At 39.3% G+C, this 17,544-nt stretch overlaps 1 protein-coding gene across 1 annotated transcript in view; it reads right to left on the bottom strand.

The window, feature by feature from the left end:
* LOC136877408 (DNA-directed RNA polymerase II subunit RPB2) overlaps positions 1-17,544 on the bottom strand; it is a 332,230-nt gene that overhangs the window by 122,103 nt on the left and 192,583 nt on the right. The window contains exon 8 of the mRNA XM_067151423.2: positions 9,319-9,438. Coding sequence (XP_067007524.1) covers positions 9,319-9,438 — 120 coding nt within the window. The remainder of the gene's footprint in view (positions 1-9,318; positions 9,439-17,544) is intronic.

Below are 17,544 nucleotides of genomic sequence, written 5' to 3'. Positions count from 1 at the left end.
GGTGATTAATGAAATATTGTATGATGATGAATGAAATTGTGACCAGGCGAGTTGGCCGTGTGGTTAGGAGCGCGCGGCTGTGAGCTTGCATCCGGGAGATAGTGGGTTCGAACCCCACTGTCGGCAGCCCTGAAGATGGTTTTCCGTTGTTTCCCATTTTCACACCAGGCAAATGCTGGGGCTGTACCTTAATTAAGACCACACTCACTTCCTTCCCAATCCTAGGCCTTCCCTATCCCTTCACTGCCATAAGACCTATCTGTGTCGGTGCAACATAAAGCCAATTGTAAAAAAAAAAAAAAAAAAAAAAAAGAAATTGTGGAGTGTGTTTGGTCCGTGAGAGCTATTTTATTTCGCTCAAGTCCGCCGGTAATACAGTGAGGACCGCCCTATCCGCCACCTGGGACACGCCATGTCAGAGTATCACCTCTCCGCCTGCTACAACAGCATAGCAGGTTCATGGCCAACACATCAATATAAATAATGGAAACAAATAAAGAGATATAAAGTCATGAACTTGCGTCTCCCACAAGTCCAGCCCCTCCCTCGTCCATGCCACGGGAGATGGGTAATGTCGTCAAGTAGGGAATAGCTTGTGTGGGTGAAGTACAGTGTGCCCTAAAACTGCTACAGTAGCTGTGAAGGCCCTACAGGAATCCTGAAAAAGATGGTGGCTAACGGGGCTCTGGTGAAGTCATGACAGGTCTGGCAAGTTGGTAATGTATATCAGCCTGCTTTCAAAAAAATAAGGAACAGTAAGCCGGGCGGATGTAACAGACGATGACCCTGGCGTTGAAAAGGATTACGAATTGGAACACTGAATATACATACACTGACTGGAAAAGTAGAAGAGGTTGTAGACATGATGGAAAGAAGACAACTGGATATATTAAGGCTGGCAGAGACTAAGTGGAGGGGGGGAGGTAGGAGAGAGCTGCAGAACATTTTTTGGTTGTAATGGATAGGAAATGATGAAGGAAAGCAAAAGTGAGTGGGATTGGTAGTAGGAAATGGACTGAAAGAGGAAGTAAAAGGGATAAGTGACAGGTTGATTAAACTGTACAAGTATATGCTCCACAAGTAGGATGCATACAACAGGATAAAGATGACTTTGAGGAAGAATTGGAGAGACAGTTCAATGGCCAAAACTACATAGTAAAAGGGGGGGGGGAGAGGCTTGAATGCCCATGTAGGCATGGAAAGGAAGGGATATGAGAACGTGCTTGGAGCGGAAGGATGGGGAAAGGCTACTGGATCTGTGCAAAAGAAATGGGATGATGGTCAGGAACTCATGGTTCAAGAACAGAGAAAGCCGTAAGATAACCTGGTACAGCAGTGACTGATCTAAGAAATCCATTATGGATTACATGATCTACGACTGGGAAATAAAGAGAAATGTTACAGATGTAAGGGTAATACCATCGGAAGCCCTAGATAGTGACCATGGACTATTGGTAATGAAACTGAGAACAATGAAGGAAAGGAAGAGGACAGAGAAACAAGAAAGACGTATCAAAATATGGAAACTGAAGGAGAAGAAAACCAAGGAAGAATACCAGGAAAAAATAAGATTGAACTTACCAATTTCGAAAGGACATTAGTAAAAACTGCAGAGAAAGTTTGTGGGAGAACTAGTACCTGGAAAAGATTCAAGGAGACCCCATGGTGGAATGACAGTCAAAGTGACAGTTGGGGAAGAAGCTAAAAAGGTTGTAACAGAGGGGAAGCAAAAATGGATGGAAAAGTGGACAAACATGGTGGAAGAAGATAGCAAAGGAAATAAAAAAAAGTACTGTATGGAATGGTCAAGAGCTCTCCTGGTGGCCATGATCGTTAAGGTGCTGAAGTCTAAACAGTCTGACACCGAGGTTAGCCGGTTTGAGTCCCGTTGGTCGAAAAAAAATTTACCATCAGAATGTTGGCAGACAGGGTAGGGGAGGTGGTGGTATACAATTTCTAATCACTAGATTGCGTGCCAAAAGCTTGGATTAAATTCCAAACCTCTCCGCAGTGCTCATATGGAGTGAGGGCGTATCACTTTACAAAGGTGAAAAATGAGAGTATCCTCCTAATTCAATGCAATAAATATTCCGTCATTAGACGGAGTAAACGAATTCAAACATGTTTCGGCTCGTTTGAGCCATCTTCAGTGAAGAATGAGGGGAGTTTGAAATAATTTACATAATATAAGTTGAAAAAATGCTAAAAAACATAATGAAGGAGCAAATGAAAAAACAAACAAAAGAGAGCCTAGATGGAAACAAAATTAGCACAAATATACAATATTTACATCAATATGCGGAGCAAAAAACAACTCACTGCGACAAAATTCAGTGAAAAGGTGTTAATTTAAAATAACAATTGAAACTAAAAACTGTGTTAACCTAAGAAAACAAAGGAATGAAAAAACAAATGATGCAGATGGAAGTGAACAATAGTGGCACATGGTGAGGTTGTGGACCTCATAGTTTACACAGTTTTACACAGATTTTAGTTTCAATTATTATTTTAAATTAACACCTTTTCACTGAATTTTGTCGCAGTGAGTTGTTTTTTGCTCCGCATAGTGATGTAAATATTGTATATTTGTGCTAATTTTGTTTCCGTCTAGGCTCTCTTTTGTTTGTTTTTTCATTTGCTCCTTCTTTATGTTTTTTAGCATTTTTTCAACTTATATTATGTAAATTATTTCAAACTCCCCTCACTTTTCACTGAAGATGGCTCAAATGAGCCGAAACACGTTTGAATTCATTTACTCCGTCTAATGACGGAATATTTATTGTATTGAATTAGGGGGATACTCTCATTTTTCACCTTTGTAAAGTGAAAACCGTCAATATGGAATGATTCTAATATCTTGTAATAAGTGAGGGCGTATGGCGCTGTTGATGGTGATTCGTCCGTCGGATGGAGACATTAAGGCTTGAGCAGACCCCTTGGTGCTATTCGACAGGAGTAGGCTATGTGCCGGCACCGGGTTTCACCATCTCTCTACTATCATATATCACGTCATTCATTTCATCTCATTAACTCCTCCGATGAGGTTGACGTCAGGAAGGGCATCCAGTCATAAAATTCCGCCACGACAGATTCATCTCACCTCATACCCGACCCCGTAGGGAAACGGGACAAGGGTTGAACAAACAAAAACTGTATGGAATGGTCAAGAGTAAGAGGAAAGGCATTAGGGAAGATGTTATAATGATAGATAAAAATGGAAATGAACTGCAGGAGAAAGAGGAACTCAAAGGAATGTGGAAGAAGTATTTTGAAGATTTACTAAACCCAGAGGGATGCATTGAGGAGGAAAGTAGAAGCAGAGAGGAAGGAAGAAACATGGGAAAAGAAAAAGACTTAACATGGGGAGAAGTGGAGGTAGCACTGGACAAGATTATTATTATTAAGCGTATGGAATTTACAGAATGGACAAGTGTATACAATATTATACAAAAGAAAAACCTGCAAAGAATACATGGTAAGTAGGGAACAATTACACATGGATATCTAAATTGTTTATCCACTGCACTAGGGATTCTGAGACATCAGCAAAGTCTTTCCGGTCTCCACCATAAGCACGCAGAGGGCATTCGTCCATTATATGATGCATGGTCTGGACTAAAGCACCACAATCACATGCTGGAGAGTCCCCGAAGCCCCACTGGTGAAGGGAGAATGCAGATCTTCCACAATTAGTGCGAAACCTGTTTAGTGATGCCCACGTTCTTCTTGGCAAACTGAAACCAGCTGGGGCGTGGTTTGGATTAAAGAGGCTTGGCCACTCCGGAGCTGTACGAATCAATTGCTCTTTCCATTCCTCTTTTAAATTGAAACCAGCATCCATTAGATTCTTAGCTGTTTTCATTGGTGGCTTACGGGATTTCAGCCTTTGTCTCCAGAGATCTGCAACATCTCTGTGGATAGGTAGAGCTGGATTGGACATGATCTTATCATATTCTTGAACAAGGGCACTTGAACGTCGCAGGCTTGGTGGAGCAATGTGGGACAGGACTGGCAGCCAGTGCGTTGCAGTAGGCTTCAGAGTACCAGAGATGATACGCATGGTGGTGTTAAGTTGTACATCGACTTTCTTCACGTGGCAACTGTTAAGCCATACTGAAGAGCAGTATTCAGCTGCAGAATACACAAGGCCAAGCCCAGTGCGTTGTAATGTGTCCGCTGAAGCACCCCATGAAGTTCCACACAATTTAAACAGAATATTATTACGTGATCTCAACTTAGATCCGAGGTTTTCAAGATGCTTTCTATAAGATAGGGTTCGGTCAAGCGTTACCCCGAGGTACTTTGGATTAGGATTGTGCTTTAGCACTGAGCCATTGAAGCATATTTGGAGTTTTGTATTAGCCAACTTGTTGTGGAGATGGAAGCAAGCAGATTCTGTCTTATTCATGCTGGGTTGTAGTCTCCAGTTTCGGAAGTAACAGCTAAGTGTATTCAGGTCAGACGTCAGGATGGCCTCGGCATGGACAAGATGAAAGGAGGGAAAGCCCCAGGTTTATATGAAGTGAGTACTGAGATGGTGAAGGCAGCAGGAGAGGTAGGGAAACAGTGGCCTTATCATATATTGAAAGTAAGGAGAGGAAGACCCCTGAAGACTGGAGGAAGTGGATAATCATACCCATCTTCAAGAAGGGGAATAGGAAAGTTTTTTAAGAACTATAGGGGAGTCACATTGATGTCACTGTGCAAAGGTGTTTGAGAAGATTCTGGAGAATAGCATCAGAAAGAGGGTGGAAGAGAAGTTAAGAGAAGAGGAGTATGGCTTCAGATCAGGAAGATCCACAGTAGACCTTCTATTCGCAGTAAGGCAGTTACAAGAGCATCATTATGAGTGGGGAAAATCTACTAATGGTCTTCTTGCACTTTGACAAAGCATATGATCATGTGTACAGAAACAAGGTATGGAAGCCTACAGATAAAAGGTGTCGAGAAGTAGACAACAGAAAGAGTGAGGGAGATGTATCACGGGAGTGTCAGTAGTGTGAAAGTAGGAGGAGAGAGAACAGACTAGTTTGCTCAAGAAAGTTGATTAAGACTAGGAAGTGCTCTGTCACCTTTGCTCTTCATTGCAGTAATGGATGATTTAATGACAAAAGTGGCAAGAAAAATTGAGGAACAAAAAATGAAAGTGATGATGTTTGCAGATGACTTGTTAGTCTGGGGAGAGAAGGAAGAGGATATCCAGGAACAGTTACATGCATGAGAAGAGGAGGTGAAACAATATGGAATGGAATTTAATGCCAATAAGAGCGAGATAGTGATCACAATTAGAAAGAAGGAAAGACCTACAAGAGGGATGTTGCTTGGACGGGAACAGCTTAAAAAGGTAGAGAGATTCAAGTACCTGGGAAGTATCATAGGGGAAAGTGGAAGAAATGATAAGGAAATAATCATGCATGGAAGACAAGCAGGAGCATTCCTGAAAAGTGCAGAAGCCTGTTTTAGAGCAGAAACAAAAGGGAGAGCTGTAACCAGGATACAGACAAGTGAAATGAAATTTCTGAGAAGCAGGACACATGAAGAGAATGACAGAGGAAAGGATACCAAGGAGGATGCATGAAATGGAGATAACAGGAAAATGACCAAGAGCCAGACCAAGAGACAGGTGGATAAAAGGAGTGAAAGAGTGTTGCATTTTGGGTAATGTACCATCACGATGGAACTGGGTGATTCAAAAGCAACAGTGAACATACGTCACCAATCCCACAGATTCAATAAGCATATCAACACTTAATAGAAGCAAAAATTTGAAGGTATTTTCTTTTGTTTCTTTTTCCAAATACCATGCCTCCGAAAAAAGCTGAGGGAAGGCTTAGAATATGGTCTCGTAACTCAGTATCCTTTTCAACACCATTCTCATAATACGAATCAACACCATAAAAGGTAACAGCTAAACACAATGGTAACAAGCTGAGTGACAGGAAGCTATACTGGGAGGGATAGGAATAGGTTCGCGGTAGGTATACAATACAGAAAAATGGGCACCATTTGATAACAAGGATTTAACAACTGTATTAGATGAAGTATAAATAACTTTCCATAATATACATATATATAAAAGATTTGATATATCACAGATAAACATAGAAGAAGTCCATTTCTTTTTCTATTTTGCCTTTTGAAAAAACAGGAGTTACAACATAAACACGAGTCGTGAAATTATGAGTAACCACCCGAAGGTAAAAATTTTCCAATGAAAATGAAATTAAATGTTGTATGGCTTTTAGTGCTGGGATATCCCAGGACGGGTTCGGCTCGCCAGGTGCAGGTCTTTCTATCTGAATCCCGTAGGCGACCTGCGCGTCGTGATGAGGATGAAATGATGATGAAGACAACACATACACCCAGCCCCGTGCCATTGGAATTAATCAATTAAGGTTAAAATCCCCGACCCGGCTGGGAATCAAACCCAGGACCCTCTGAACCGAAGGCCAGTACGCTGACCGTTCAGCCGAGTTGGACATTTTCCAATAATGGATAAACAATTAATGCACAAATCAAGGCCTCAGAAACTTGAATCTATGAAAGGCATGCCTGAAGGGCAAAATTAAAGTTCCAGAGAATTATAAGTAGTTTTTAGCTCACCCAGATCTCATGTGGACGATTTAGAGTTCCAGTTGGACGAAAAAGGTCTTGCATCGTACGGGCAAGCCACACAAGGTCAAAGTTCCCTACACACACACACATACACACACTGCACGTAAGTCGATGCCAGGCTGAAAGGCCAATGTTGGCTGTCGCTTATATATGCGAGAGGAAGCGCAGACTAGCTGCTTCCAGAAGTTTTGATGATGTAACTGGTGACATGGGTAGTACAGGGTAGATAGCAGACAACTAGTCAGTAAGCAGATGGAGAGACGGGAGATAGATGAGCACACAATGTCCAGTATAAAAAAAATTAAATAACATCAAGTAATTAATACGTTGATGAAGAATGAAGATGAACACGCAGAGGCATAGATGGCAGAAGCAGGTTAGAAAATTAACGTAGAAATTAGATGATCACGTAGAAGTGTAGATACGAAGATTATGGCAGGAGCACTTTACAAGAGTGTGAACAGAGAAGAGGAGAGGATTGGGCAAGAGTGATGAGGGAGAAGTGGTGGGAAGACAAGAGGAGATAGAGAGGCTTATGTTCCAAGCAGACCTGGCCAACAGCTGGAAACTTCATATGATGATGATCATCATCATGATGAAAGTTATGAACTTACATTGGAACACACAATAAGACAAATATAATGGCAGGTCATTGTAGGAAGAAGGAGAAACAGAGAGAATAGACAGTTGATTTAAATGAACAGTTAAGAGATCTAGTTTTCTGTTAAAGCATCACAAGTTTGAGGCTTGTATCCTCTTAACTTTTCTCATTGAGTGATTCTACAATGAGTTTCTCTCATCCATTGGCTGGCAGGTGTGCCCAGCTTCTCTGCTTCTCGTTGACTCATCACTCTCCGCTCCGTGGCATAGCATTTCACCTCACTCTATCCGTGCATGACATGAGATAATGAGTAAAATTAAGAAAATAAGAATTTAGAAAATTAGTAATTAAGAATTAAGAAAATAAGCTCATACCTTATGACAGGAGAGGTTGGAAATGTTCTCCTGCATCCACACATTTCTGGGATCGTCTTAGGAAACTCCGATTCACACGCATACGTTTGTCTTCCGTAAATGAGGCTATGTCTCTCTGGATATGTTTTTCCATTTCGTCTAATTGTAGGGGCTTCTTGCATACACTTTATTTTTTAAGCTCCCCCATAACTAAAAGTCACAAACATTTAAATCTGGGGACCGTGATGGCCATAAGTCCGTACTAAAAACACGGTATTCAAAAATGTCCTCAATTAAGTTTATTGTCATTAGCTGTATGTGCGATGGCAGAGTCTTGCTGAAAAGATCAATTTTGACAGTCAGGGTCAGTCAGTTTGTCAAAAAATGGTTTGAGTACATTATCCCTGTATATTTGTGAATTAATTTTGCCCTGAAAGATAGGTCCTATAATTCTGCATCCATTCACTGTGCACCATACTCCGATCCATTTGTCATGTAGAGGAATTTTGTATATGTGATGGAGGTTTTCTGTACTCCGATATCTGTTATTGTGCATCAAAACATACCCATGTAAATGGAACCATGCTTTGTCAGAAAAAAAAAAAAATTAGGCGTGGATCAATTTATTTCATCATGAACGTTTTGCAACATCCAATTACAAAAACGTACCCGCTTATCATGATCACATGGATGCAGTTCATGTACTACATTTACCTTGTATGGTTTCAATTTTAATATTTTCTTAGCACGCCATGCTGAGCTAATCAAAACCCCGGCTTCTTGACAAATCATCTTATGAATTTTGTAGGTGTATGATCTAATCTTTCTGCAATTTAATTTAATTTTTCCTTGTTAAGTACATGCTTTTTAACACTTCGCTTCTTATTGAGTAAAGAACCAGTTCCTCTCAATTTGTCTCTGCAAGACTCTGTTTTCACATAATTATCGTAGATGTACACATGTACACACGCGGAGGCATTACGAGAATTATACCCCGCAGTAACACTTCACAACTCAAGAACAGTTAGAGCGACAGATCAACACTTGATACATGTTCTAAGCCCGGATCTGAACTGCCAAGTGCAGACGTTCCCGTGCTGTCGCTGCGCTGTGCACCTGCCGGCCAACCGATGAGAGAAACTCACTGTACCTCTACCTACCAAATGATGCTACAGCCCCTACAGGCCTACCAAGTGACTGCTACTCAACCTGAAAGCCTAAAGAATACACGGTGATATGTAGCCAACACAATAAATCCTCTTGGTAATTATTCTTGGCCTTCTAGACTAAGGCCACTATCTGACAGTCTGATAGCACCTCAACTGTAATCATGAAGGCAGAGTGGACCTTGAATGAACCCACAGAATCAGATAAAAATCCCTGTCCTGGCCAGGAATTGAACCCAGGGCCTCTGGGTGAGAAGCAGGCATGCTATCCTTAGACCATGGGACTGGTTCATCAAGCGATCCTACTGAATACCATTCTGATAAGAAAAAATAAGAAATGTGAAAATAAGAACTTTGTGGAAACTATGGGCCATATTTGCAACATGCAGTCTAGATACTAGATAATGAGTAACGCCATTAATGTTTGTGTTCAGACCAGTTTTGAAACTGAAGCTACAGTGCATGTCTCATCTTAATGAAAAACTTTCAGAAGAGGGTGAACTTAACTACCACTCTCCAGCTTATACATTAACTGATAGGACATCGCATTTAGTTCTTACTCTTACAGGGAATAAAAACTCACCCTCTGAAGAGGAAAGCTAGCAATGGTCCTGCTAAATCCAGTCTCTTATTCCCGTAGTGATCTCGATCGTCGAGCTCCCGGCGACCCAAGGCTGCCAACAACAGACGGTGCACCATGTACCTACAAATATGAAATTATTGACCTTACTTTCATTTCTTCTCATTTACAAGGAAGTTGTCATGCACAATAAGCAGTTATCATAGGTATTTCAAAACATTACTAAAGAAGAGTGACTCACTGACGAAATGTAAAAGGTGGACATGTGGTAGTGCAGTATGATAGATATAGAAGAAACAAAAAGCTGCATTGATGAATTTTAGAATTTGTTTCTGTCATCCTACACTACAATATGCATATCTTTTGCATCTTTTCTATGGTAAGCTGCTCTTCTTATCCATTTTTCCTTTCCCAACTTGACTCTGTCACTCAAGTTCTTCATAAGTACAGTAGAAGTCCTATATAGCGAGAATTCATAACGGCGAAAATTTTACCTGCTATAACAGATTGCCGTTATATCCGAATTTTTGTAAAAGTTGGGGGAAAATACCACAAAAATTAAACTTGGTATGAAATGGCAATCAGTTCGTTCAAAACGTACACTTCCACGGATGATGTCCACAATACAGATTACTCATTAATTATTTTTCAAATTCTGATACTACATGAATGCAAATGTTCAGTTTCATTCTTAAAAATTGTGGTATCACTTCAGAGGCTTCTGTGGCAAACAGTTCAGTTTTCTTATTCAAACAGTGTCACCTAACCTAACTCAACCATATATGTATCAAGAAAACATATTTCAAACACCAGTAGAGAAATGGTAACCTTCTCACTATAAATTTACATGGGAATACTCTTTCTAAAATTAAACTACAAGTGAAAAAATATATTCTCTGAAATCAGTGAGGCACTCTGCCATATCTTGAAGTGTATCACATTCTTACTTAATTTCAGTATATGGCATTAAAATTAAGTGACGGTTTACCTCAGTCTTTATTTCTACTGAGTTAACCACAGTTATCAGCCATGTTATTTATGCATTTATTATTAAAACATGTCCTACTCTTTCATTTCAAATTTTCTTTACAGAACAGCAGTCAATGGGTATTACTAATTGATTCTGACATAGCCTTCAAACGTTGAAGAGAGCGCTCACTACTGCACACAGCGAGAACAAGATACCAAAGATGATCGATCACATTCTGTGGCAAACATTTCAGTTTTCTTATCCAAACAGCATTACCTAATCTAACTGAACCGTACATGTATCATGAAAACATATTTCAAGCACCAGTAGAAAAATGATAAACGTCTCGCTATAAATTTACATGGGAATACCCTTTCCAAAATGTAACCAGATGCGAGAAAATATGCACTAACCTCCGAAATCAGTGATGCATTCTGCCATATCTTGAGGTGTATCACATTCTTACTTAGTTTCAGTATACAGCATTAAAATTAAGTGAACATTTACTTCAGCCTTTATATCTAACAAGTTAATAATCAGTGACATTATTTACATATTTATTATGAAAATATGTTCCCCTCTTTCATTTCAACTTTTCTTTACAGAACAGCAGTCAATGGATATTACTAATCAACTCTGGCATCGCCTTTGAATGTTGATGGGAGAGTTTGCTAGTGCACATAGTAGGAAAATAATACCGAAGATGATCAATCGCATTCAGTATAATTGCTTGAGTGCACATTAATATTGATAACAGAAAAATATGGCACACGCTTAATTGCTAGTAATAACGGATGCATCAGTGAGAAGGTTCTCGCTGTAACCGAAGGATAATACACTGTTTAATAAAGGAATTTTCAAGGGACCAAGGAAAACTGTTGTTATAATGAGGTACTCGCTATAGCAGACTTCTACTGTAATAAAAAGGAACATACAAGTGACCTATCAAGTCTTATACAGAAAGATAGGAATATGGGTAAGAAAGATAGGAACATGGGTAAGAACACATAACAGAATAAACACAAAAACAGGTCATCATTAGAAGAGGGAGCAACAAAAAGAAGAAGTCTCCGTATTTTCATACACTGCAGTCTTCACATATATGGACTCTCTCCTCGCCAACTTCTACATTTCTTTTCAGTCCCCAACAAACTCATTTCTGCTTCCCAGTTTCATCAGGAGGGTGGGCATCGCAACTGACTGAGAAGCCATCTTGACAGATCTTCAGTCTTTATATGGGAAGTGTAGGATAAGAAGAAAACTGAATACAGACAGGGAAGGGAAACAGACAAAAAGGCAAAAATGAATACAGTGGTAAAAAACTTAAGGATCCCAAAGCATCAATATAAACAATGGAGTTGCTGACGCCAATAAATTGGGAAAAGACCAGGAAGAATGAAAAGTGTAGAACGAGTAAGGAAGAGAAAAAGGAGACAAGGATAAACATGAAAATACAATAGTTTAATAAATGTTCTCAATCAAATATACATAAACGTTAAATGATAAAACTAGACTCTAGGAGTTTTCTTTGTCTAACAAAAATGTGCCATGCAAGAGCAGCCACATTTGAGTCTCTTCTAACAGGCTAATATTATCAAAGAGCAGCTAATCGAAAGAAAAAATCAACACCAGTTAATATAAAAGTCATGCAAGGGACTTTGCACATTTCTCAATTCAGACAGAAGGTAAGTATGGAAAATCAGACATCAAATAAACATAATTTTTATAGTTCCAAATATAAAATTACCTATAAGCAAATGCAATAATACAAATTATCTTCATGTGTGATGCCTGGTACAGATCTTTTGCGTTGACGCCGTATATGTGACCGTGCTTCTGTGAGGATGGGGCCCTATCTAAGAGGAAATCTAATGCTGGAGACATCACAAACATCCAACCCCCAGCCACAGGAATTAACTAATGAAAGTTAAAATCCCTGACCTGACCTAGATTCAAACCTGGGATCCCTTGAACCGAAGGCCAGCATGCTAACCATTCAGCCATGAAGCCAGACTCTGTATGTGATGAAGCACTTAGGAGCCCCTTAGTATATTCAAGAATGTCACCAGGGTGTACTGGTGTAGGCTTTCACAACTGGTGCCAAATGACAAGTTTTGGTCTTCTTTCAGGATATTAGAGCGAGTTGACATTGAAAATATGTTGATGTTTTTACTACTGTGAAATGACACAAGTAGGGCCTCACCTGATATCTCAAAAGAAGACCATACCAATTTCACCAGGTATTTATGGCAATAATAGTGACCAATGTACAGTCTACCTACCTAACAACATTTCTTTTTGCTATTAGTTTTACATTGCACTGAAACAGACAGGTCTTATTACGACGATGGTTTAGGAAGGACTAGGTGTGAAAATGGGAAACCATGGAAAACCATCTTCAGGGCTGCCAACAGTGAGGTTCAAACTCACCATCTCTTGAACGCAACCACATGGCCAACATGCTCACTCTAACAAAAATTAATCTAGGCCTTTCCTCAGTAATTGAAGCAGAACACTGTAAAGAATGTTCAGTAATTTATTCTCAATGCTGCTTCCAGTTCTTCAAGTACATCAAAGAGCAGACTTCAGATATAATAAGGTCATCATCATCAACATCTGCAGATACTCCCAGAGGGCTTGATAGGATTTGTGTGAATGATATGTCTCCATCTGTTTCTGTCTTTGTATACTTCTTCTCTCATTACATCGACCAATGTCTCCCCTTTTTACCTATATCACATTTAATTTAGACCAACCACCTCCTTCTGGGATGTCCAACTGGGCTTTTTCCAGGCTCCATATGCTCTAAGTAGTGCCTGGGAATTTGTGTCTCCTGCATTCGCTTTACATGGCCAAACCATTTCAGCCTGCAGCTCTCAGTCTTTCCTCCTTCATCAAGTTCACTTGCAGGTTCCTTCTGATGTAATCATTCCTGATTCTGCCACTTTTTGTATCCTGCAATGCTGATCTTAGAAATTTCATTTCATGTGCTTGTAATATACTAATGACCTATGTATTTAACACACAACTCTTCAAGTTATATGTTATAACTGGCAGAAGATATGATTTGAGCATTTCCCATCTATGTACAGTAATTCTGTGAATCTTTTCTTGTTCTTATAATTGACTTTACGTCGTACTGGCACAGATAGGTCTTATGGCAACGATGGGATAGGAAAGGGCTAGGAGTAGGAAGGAAGTGGCTGTAGCTTTAATTAAAGAACAACCCCAAAATTTGTCTGGTGTGAAAATGGGAAACCATGGAAAACCATCTTCAGGGCTGCCGACAGTGAGATTTGAACCCACTATCTCCTGAATGCAAGCTCACAGCTGCATGCCTCTAACAGCATGGTCAACTTGCTCGGTTTTCATTGTTCTTTCCTACCTTCTTTTGGCATATTTTGCCTGTTACACAATGAGAGAATTTGAACTATGATCCAGCCATGCAGTGTTCATCCTATAGGTGAGCACAATAGTTGTTGCTGTGTGTTGGAAGGGTTCAGTGGCAATGATGTAATCATACAACAGCCCATGAACTATTAAGATCAACGTTATGAAAGGAGATGCTGGTTTTAACTTTAATAATTTAGTAGCCTTTTCAATAGAGTATTACAAAATACCTACTTCTTGTGAAAGATGCCTAAGAGAATTTTTTTGGAGAATTTCCCATATGATAGCCAATGTCATCTAATTTTTCTTCGGTGAGAACTCTACACTGACTGGTTTGTTAGGCAGAACACTTCCCACAGCCTGAAATTTATTATAAAGAGCATGGCACTGGATGAGTTTGCCATGCGGTTAGGGGTGCGCAGCTGTGAGCTTGCATCCAGGAGATAGTGGGTTTAAACCCCACTGTTGGCAGCCTTGAAGATGGTTTTCCACGGTTTCCTATTTTCACACCTGACAAATGCTGGGACTCTACCTTAATTAAGGCAATGGCCGCTTCCTTCTCACTCCTAGGCCTTTTCTTATCCCATCATAACCATAAGACCTATCTGTGTATTTGTGACATAAAACAAATTGTAAAAAGGGAAAAAGAAAAAAAGAGCTTGGATTTGTATGACTGGGAACTTTTACACCTGGGAATCTTTTGAGAATTATTGTGTATGAAATTGACAGATGCATTGAGTTAACATATATGAATCATAAAATAAACATTATGTTCAATAGTAAACATACTCTGAGCCATAATACACTTCATGATTTAATAAGTACACAGAAGAGACAGCGCACAATTCACAAACACATCTTTCAATAGGCACTTACTCACTAACAAGTTTGCCTTGCATCCAAGGCTAGGACAACTGCACATGCACTTCCCATGCATTGTTCTGGGCAGGGAACTGTCGTGTCACCAATAGGAAAAACACGGTGCGGCTAGTTCTTTGTTCAGATACTCTCGCCATATTATGGCATTTGATATTAAATGACTATAAACAAAAACATAATTCATTCAGGTTTGTAAAAGGCAACTCAAGGAAACTTGGGGATGTGACACTTTGTCCAATTTGAATGTTATGCTTGTAAAGTTTCATAAGTTCTTTCTGACTCCAGATAGGTAGTTGTTGACAAATCACTTGTCTTTATAGGACATGGTAATATATTCTAATCAAAGCAAATATTACTTCATGACATTTAACGTGAGGCCTCAATTCCCTTTTTCACATACTCTCAGTTAAAATTTAAGTATAAAACATCTTTTCTGCACCACAGGAATCCTTCTCCTTTGCATTCTGAAGAAGTCGAGTATAACATTTTTCTAAGCTCTCTACTTAACTTCAATCAATCAATCATGACTCACTATAAATTACAATGAGTCAGTCTTGAAGCACATGTAACCATTTAAAATGCATGATACAAATTCAGCTTGACATTTAAATGCATGGCACTACATTTTATTTCAGTCATAAATTTATCTCTGTAACTAATGTTAAGATCTGTCATTACAAAACTGTTGTCAGACCACAGTTTTTGTACGCCTCAGAGACCCTCCTGATGAACAAAAAAGGCACCATGGATGATCTAGAGAAATCCGAAAGATGTATCCTCAGGAAAATTCATGGACCCAGATTGCTCCCAGATGGAACCTACAGACTTAAATCGAACTCTGAGCTGTATGGACAGTTAGAATCGGCCAATACCAGCATGCGACGTAGGAGGCTTAAGTTCTACAGACACCTATAACGAATGGACAGCAACATGCTTACCAAGAAGATCTTCTCTTTGGTTAAAAGCTACAAGACTGGAAGCTTGTGGCTTAATGAAGTACAGAAGGACTTGGATTCGGCTGGGATTTCAGATATTGATATAGAAGATCATTCCAAATTTTGTTCTATGGTACAGTCTTGGACCCCACCACCTAGAGTCCCTAGAAGTTGGAAGCCCCTTTCACAGGAGAGAAAGGAGAAATTATCAGCAGGGCTCAAGAGATATTGGGAACGAAGAAGAGCATCGAGGAAGAACTAGTCATCAGCGCTCCTTAGTGGGCTTAAATCAATAATGATCTCTGTAACTTCCTTAATGATGCCACTGCCAACGATGACAACAACAAAATAATAATAACCGAGTAAGTGGCTATGCGATTTGGGTCACGTAGCTATCAGCTTGGATTCGGGATATAGGGGTTCGAACCCCACTGTCGGAAGCACTGAAGATGGTTTTCTATGGTTTCCCCAATTTCACACCAGACAAATCCTGGGGCTGTACCTTAATTAAGGCCACGGTCACTTTCCTCCCAATCCTAGTCCTTTCCCATCCCAACATTGCCATATAACGACGTAAAGAAAATTGTAAAAAAATTGTAATAATATTTCCCCTGTACGATACTGAATTCCAACTGACTACACACTTAAACAAATGGGATCTTAATGTCCCTAAAGAGTTTAACTCAATCAGCTACACTATTACTAAACAGCTAGAATGCTAACTTTGTGTTCCTCTTCTGAGATGAGTTCAGGTCTATATGGGAATGCGTCAGTTCATAGCTACTTCAAAAATGACCAAATAAAGGAGATATGTAAGTTTCAAATTAATCTGTAAGAATTGTAATTCACTTTAGCAGATCATTGTTGTGAAAAGTAACTAAGTATGAACATCAAGATGGGAAGCAGAAAGTGCCCACACTTTTTTTCAGCAACCTACTAGGTTAAAAATGGAGCATTTTATTTTATCACCATTTTCTGAAATCTCATGCTTTATGATTTGATTGATTCAACCTTCACAATAATTATAAAAGACCGAGTTGAGAATGATGGTCTTGAATGTATTGGAAACTACTAACATTAGGGAAAAATTAAAAGTTGTCAAAATGCTTACAAAATAATTCTAACAGTAATTCTAAATATAATAATAATCAAGAGAAGTTTCTGTCCATCTTTCATTATTGTCCAAATACAGTAGGTTTATTATAAAAACAACATTTATTTCCTTGGAAAGTGATATTTTAAACATCGTGAGTAGTTAATAAATCTCCTGCAATGTGGTATAACCAACTCTATGATTTGCTTTGTGTCAAATTCCACTATTATAAATACAATTCTCTAAGGAAAGTTCACTGAATATAGAAAACATTTTTCAGCATCCAAGACTTACATTAGTTATATTAATACAGATCCTCACAGGTATCAGAAATGAAGAGCAATTATGATTAGAAAATATTTATGTCTTTGTCATCCGCAATTATTCCAAATTTCTTTGGAAGGTACTGAAATACTTCACCTGTCATGTGGTGTGATACATTCTTAGAATCTTCCGCTATGATAATACCAGCTCAAAATTTCTAGACATCTATCATTTTAACATTAGCAATAGCCATGGGAGTCTTAAAATATGGAATAACAGGCAAGTTTTTTTATATGGGTTCATAACAAGTTGTTGCCATAATTCTTGTCATCAAATATTAATAAGAATTACCGTATGGCTAGAAATAACTTCTTTGTATAACTGTGATTATTACTATATGTTGTAAGATGGAAATAGAAAAGACGAATGCTTGTTTCACCTAGGGCTTGAACTGTAATCAAAATGAAATGGCGTATGGCTTTTAGTGCCGGGAGTGTCTGAGAACAAGATCGGCTCGCCAAAAGCAGGTCTTTTGATTTGACTCCCGTAGGCGACCTGCGCATCATGATGAGGATGAAATGACGATGAAGACGAAGCATACACCCAGCCCCCGTGCCAGCAAAATTAACCAATTATGGTTAAAATTCTTGACCCCGCCGGAAATCGAACACGGGACTACTGTGACCAAAGGCCAGCAC

This window comes from Anabrus simplex, chromosome 7 (assembly GCF_040414725.1).
Source record: "Anabrus simplex isolate iqAnaSimp1 chromosome 7, ASM4041472v1, whole genome shotgun sequence".
Taxonomy (NCBI): Eukaryota; Metazoa; Arthropoda; class Insecta; order Orthoptera; family Tettigoniidae; genus Anabrus; species Anabrus simplex.
Note: the sequence above shows the minus strand (reverse complement) of the source record. Positions and strands in the feature narration are given on the sequence as shown.